Here is a 6,000-nt window from a genome sequence, read left to right on the forward strand (position 1 = left end):
TTCGGACCACAGCTGCTCAGAGCAGCCTTTTCTCTCGGATCTCCGTTTATCCAGGCACGACTGCACTTACCAGTCCCTTCTCTATTTCTTCAGTTCAATAACCAATGGAACTGACAAACCACAGCAATAAGGCTAGGTTTAATACACAAGAATAAGAGATGTGAACAAGAAGAACAAGGTCCAGAAGGAGTCTTTAGTACAGAGCTTCCATATCCCCAGAAGACAAGCTTTACCCTCCAGAGAATAGGTTTGCACTCATTCTCACCTGGAAGCCCCAGTGAGCCTCCAACTTCCAAGGCTTTTATTGACATCACCACATGGCCTCCTGAGGTTTAGGTAACATTAGGTCCCCATGGGATCCCTCTTAGTTAACAGGCCTCAGATAGGGTCCTACTCTCAGGAACCATGATCAAATTGTTTACTGCAAAGGAATTCCACACCTTACAAACACACACCTGTCTTCCTGAAAACAACTGTGAAGGATTTCACCTGCTTTCCTTTCTTCTGACCAAAGACACTACAGACCCAATTACTCTCCTTAGCTCCTAAAATTACATAAGCACCTGACAAGGGTAACAGATTCTTAAATGTCTTCAAACTCTCTTCCCTGTGCTTACAAAGCTGCCCTTTCCTCCTCCTTACTCTCTAACCACATCTTCTTAGTGTCCTTTACTTACTGCTGGGCTCTTAAATGTCAGTGTCTTTTTCCTTACAATTTCTTTAAGCATTTCATCCAATTTAATGGCCACACCAAAAAATGATTCCTAAACCATCTTTCTCTATTTTCCCTTTTTCTAGAAACCAACGCCTAAGTTTCCATTACTTTCTGGGAATCCCCATGATAGCCAGTAATTTTTTTTCCCAGTTCCCATATATTAATCTATTATATTTTTTTAAATATTAAACAGTTCTTTGGTAGTTTTACTACATACTTACTGATGAACTATCAGATGATTCATTTTTTTCATACTTCTGTTTCTTGTTCTTTTTCTTCTTCTCTTTCTTTACCTTTTTGGAGTGTTTGTCTTTCTTCTTTTTCTTCACAGAGTGCTCCTACATTGTGAATAGGTAAAATAAAACTTCAGGTCCATATTTTAAAAGTACACACACATTTTTGAGGGGACAAAAAAAATCCACCTTCCAAAAAACTCCAAATGTCCCATAAAATGAGACAAAACTATAAGTAACTAAAGACAGTCCTACAAAAAAACCTTAATATTCATCTATAATACAGACATCACAGCCATCAAGTCAATTTCAACTCACAGTAAATCTATAGGGCAGGGTAGAACTGCCCAATAGGGTTTTCAAGACCGTAATCTTTACAGAAGCAGAGTGCTTCTCCCATAATATTTATACTACTAATTAGATTTCAAATATTATGCACTTTAAACTACATTTTGTTCTTCATTTCTCAACTCTTCCTTTTTCCCTTAATTTCAATTTCTACTATTTTACTATATATTTGCATGGCCTAATAATCTTACATGAATCCCTCTGGGGATCACAGAAGAATATATACAAACATATATTTGTATATTTTAAAAAACACCTATTTATGTATTTATTTTTTGTATCTGTCAAATGAATCCACAAATAAATTTAACTGAAATTAAAACTTCTCTCATACGTTTATGGTAAGAAATCTCACTTATATGCTTCATTAGTATTATACAATATGCATTACATAATATTTATAATATGCTATATTATGTTATAATACAATACAATGAGTATCTAGCAGATATAAAAATATAAGTAGGTACTTTACAAAATGCATAAATATGTACATGTGTGTATTCTTATATGACCCCCTCCAAAGGGATTGACAGAAGATTATTAAACCACATAATACAGAACAAAATAGCATAAATTAAATGGTGGAGGGAGAAAAAGAACTGAGACAAAAAGAACAAAACATGGTTTAAATATAATTTTTAGATCTAATTTGCTAAACTTGCTACAACTGAGGCAGAAATTTTAATCCACCATATATACTCAAGTATAAGCCGACCCAAATATCAGCTGAGGCACCTAATTTTACCACAAAAACGGCATAAAAAATGTGTTGGAAAAACTCAGCTTATAAATGATTATATACGGTAAGTCTTCTACTAGCTAACATAAGTAGCAAGATCTTCCCAATGTGACAACAGCTAAATAAAGATACTGAATAATGCCAACTATGTGATACTCTGTTACTTAGGAGAATGCTATGAAGTTACTCATCCCATATTAACTTATTAAGTACAAAGAAAGCAGATGTGTTTCCATCAGGAAAACATGGAAGTTTCACCTGTGAGAACTGTTCAATTCGCTCATTGACATCGGATAGCATCCACGTATCCTCACCCCGAAGACGCTTAAGTTCTCTACACCTTTCTTCCTTTTCAAAATCTGCTTTAGCCTAAACATGGAAAAAGAAAATTAACAACTTACCAAATATTTTTCACACAGAAAAAAGAAAGACCTCTCCCTTTTTCATAAGATACTGACTTGAATTTTCTATGTCTTGCCATCAATTTACTTTTCTTGCCATGAATTTACTTTTGTCCAACTATAGAGACTTTTTTCTTAATCCTTCCCATCCACATTACTGATCTCTGGTGAAATGGGCCACCAATCAGGAATAGACCGATGCTAGAACCTATTCTAGATTCTCTCCGCCCCTTAACCTCTCACCCCCTCAAGTATCACTTAAACTGTCTTTCCCTTCAGTAGTTCCACTGTTAGCTCCTTAGCTTTTGTAACCGAAGATTGGCCTCCAAACTCTCACAACACACATGCTTCTCTTCCTTCCCATGCCCTCCAACACTGCTTCCTTCTAAAACCCACGTCGTTACACTGATTATTTTAATTAGCTGTCACAAATTATCAACTAAAGCTAATTTTCTCAAGGAGATTTTTCCCAGCCTCTCATTATCACTCCCAAATTCCAAAGCTGGGGTTAGTGTTTTTCAAACTCTATACATCTCTCCTACTAAGTATACCATGGTTATATTCTGAAATTCTCTTTACTTCCCAATATATTGCCTAAAGTAAGAAACTACATCTCTCTTATCTATTTCCACAAGAAGCCCTTCATATAGAAGTTCATGTTTGCTGAAATAAAAATTAGGTGCTATAAAACATCTACCTGGGTAATTTATCGCAAGTCTACAGCAGTCAAAAAAGTAAAATAACCCACTGGGTGGCCACACCTAAACCTGAACCCACTATCATCCAGTCGATTCTGACTTTGGGGTCACTTAGGGTTTCCAACGCTATAGACCCATCGTTCTCCTATGGAGCAGCTGGTGGGGTTGACGTACTAACCCTCATTAGCAGCCCAACAGGTAGCACAGTAAAGCACTAGGGCTTCTTAAACCCAAACTTAGCTGATCTAAATCTCTGCAGAACTTTCCCCCTAGACCAAAAGAACATGGCAGGGCTATGAGGAATGGCTATGATATTTCCAACTTGCCTCAGCATCTCCTTGGGCATGAAATCGTCTCATTCTCTCAGGTTCTAATGAGTTATCAGGCCTTGTCTCACGCTCTGTAATATAGTTCCTTTTCAACAATCTAACAGATCGCTATTCTTTGCCAACTGAGTCACCTCAGAACTGCTATGCAACCACCTCTTCTTTCACAAATAAAAATGTTCTCCCTTGCCTGCCCACCAATAACATCCAACAAGCTTCACCAAAACCTCAAAATGGTCACATTTAGATATCAATGAATAAATCTTTCACAAGAACACTAAATGAGAACAAATAAAGCCCTAAATGAGAACAAATAAAGCCAAGTTTGCTGATATGGCTTCCAAAAAAAAAAATAAACTCATTGCCAGGGAGTCCTTTATTGTGACCCCATTATTGTGACTCATTATTGTGACCCCATCAGGCAGGGTAGAACTGCTCCTGTGGGTTTCCAAGACCGTAACTCTTTAAGAGAGTATAAGGCCTTTCTTTCTCCCACAGAGCGGCTGGTGGTTTCAAACTGCTAACATTGCGGTTAGCAACTCAACACATACTCACTGCCCCCCACTCCTTGCAGATATGACTTTTGAAGATTTAAAGATTTAAAAGTATGCTTACAAATTCTACTCCCTCGAAAAACTGCTCAAAAGTATTTCCGCTTGAAATTTTTGTCAGAGTCAAGATGAAGAATATTTACTACACAGACAGATTAAATACACTGAAGTCAGGGCGCAATACCATCTTGCACCTGTCCGTGATTAATTAACTACTCTTCCACTTTGAGATATAACTCTAATAATTATGCCTTTTGCCTTCTGGTATCTACTACCATCCCTACTCTACTGATTCCTTCGCATTTTACATGTAATCTCGTTTAAAATCCCTGTCATGAAACAATCTTTTTTTAAATTATAAATCCTTTTATTGGGGGCTACTACAATTCTTATCACAATCCATCCATCCATCGTGTCAAGCACACTGGCACATATGTTGCCATCATTTTCAAAGCATTTTCCTTCTACTTGAGGCTTTGGTATCAGCTCATTTTTCCCCTTGATAATTTATGAACCCTTGATAATTTATAAATTATTTTTTCATGACTTGCACTGTCCGATGTCTCCCTTTACCCCCTTGTCTGTTGTCCATCCCCCTGGGAGGGGGTTATAGTAGGTCATTGTGATCAGTTCCCCCTTCTACCCCCACTCTTCCTTTACCATCCCGGTATGGCTACTCTCAATATTGGTCCCGGGGAGTTTATCTGTCCTGTATTTCCTGTGTTTCCATCTCTTATCTGTACCCATGTGCATGCTCTTATCTAGCCAGGTTTGTACGGTAGAATTACAGTCACGATAGCTGGGGGAGGAAGCATTAAAGAACCAGAGGAAAGCTGTATGTTTCATCGGTCAAACAATCTTGTAGTCCCATTTTTACCCTACGTTCTTCTCCAACTATAACTCTTCTCCTCTATTATCAAACAACTCGAATTAGCTTGTTAGACAATTCAATGGTTTATTTCCTCCTCTAGTTTTTGTATATCACTTCTGCATCTTGATCTACAGAATACAATGGCTCTCTATCTTTTTCAAGAGGTCAAACTTTCTGAATTAGTAATCCTGAAACTAACAACAATATTAAGACAAGAAAATGAAATTTTCGAATACAGTCTACTACAATGTTTTCCACGTGCTCCTTTCAAAATGAGAATTTTAATTTCAGATACAATAAGAGCAAGGACTAAGGCTGTAAATTACTATATAGTGCAGAGTCGCTACAGGTGCAGGGTCCAGGAAGCAGTAAAGTCAAAAGGGATGCTTTAAAAGACATTGAAACTGAGATGAGGAACAGGTGGCTCTGAAAAAAGAATGAACAGTGGCGCCAGTCAGACCATGTCACATGAAGAAGGTAACCTCCGTTTGGGGGTAACCCCAAGGATGACTTTAGCAGTCCCAAGAGAAGACCAACCCGCTAACGTCTTGCAGACAAAAGGCCAAATCTCGGGGACCCTCCCACAGTGGCGAAGGGCTCCACACTGTCCCCAGATAGAGATACCTGGCGCAACACTTCGGCCCTGGCAAGCCTGGTCTGTGCTTTGCGTTCTTCGATACTCCTCGCACTTTCAAATCTACCACTGGCAGCAGCCATAGTTGTTGTCGCCGTAAAGCTAGGAAGCCGTCGAGAAACCCCACTTTACGGCTGTCGTAAATGAGCATACACACTGGGTTCGCCAATCAGGGGGAGGAGCGCTGTTTAATGTACGGGGCATGCGCAGACCTGAGAACGCTGACCGCGCTGGGAAAGTCCGCTTCCGGTGACAGTTGGAGAGCGGCCCCTTCGGAGGCTTGAAGGGTTACGGCGGGAGAGAGCGGAGGCTTTCTACTCGGTAAACAGTCTGACACCGTCAGGTGCACTTCCTCTTTGCAGGGCCAAGTGCGTTGAAATCCACGCAGTGAGTTTCCTTTGGTTTTTGAAGAGTCCCCAAATGGTCACGCTCAGCTCGCGTATTGGACTCCTGGAAGAGTGTGAGTGTCGACGTGCGTTTG

The 6,000-nt window shown here is 39.4% G+C and overlaps 1 protein-coding gene across 1 annotated transcript in view; it reads right to left on the reverse strand.

Annotated features, from left to right (window-relative positions):
* The window catches only part of CWF19L2 (CWF19 like cell cycle control factor 2), a 133,822-nt gene extending 128,220 nt beyond the window's left edge, over positions 1 to 5,602 (reverse strand). The window contains exons 1-3 of the mRNA XM_013006234.2: positions 5,510 to 5,602; positions 2,297 to 2,407; positions 937 to 1,053 (exon numbers count right to left, since the gene is read on the reverse strand). Of these exons, the coding sequence (XP_012861688.1) occupies positions 937 to 1,053; positions 2,297 to 2,407; positions 5,510 to 5,602 (321 nt within the window). The remainder of the gene's footprint in view (positions 1 to 936; positions 1,054 to 2,296; positions 2,408 to 5,509) is intronic.
* Between the last annotated feature and the right edge of the window lie 398 nt (positions 5,603 to 6,000).

This window comes from Echinops telfairi, unplaced genomic scaffold (genome assembly GCF_000313985.2).
Source record: "Echinops telfairi isolate 266 unplaced genomic scaffold, ASM31398v2 ScPeMD7_7421;HRSCAF=8459, whole genome shotgun sequence".
NCBI classification, from domain to species: domain Eukaryota; kingdom Metazoa; phylum Chordata; class Mammalia; order Afrosoricida; family Tenrecidae; genus Echinops; species Echinops telfairi.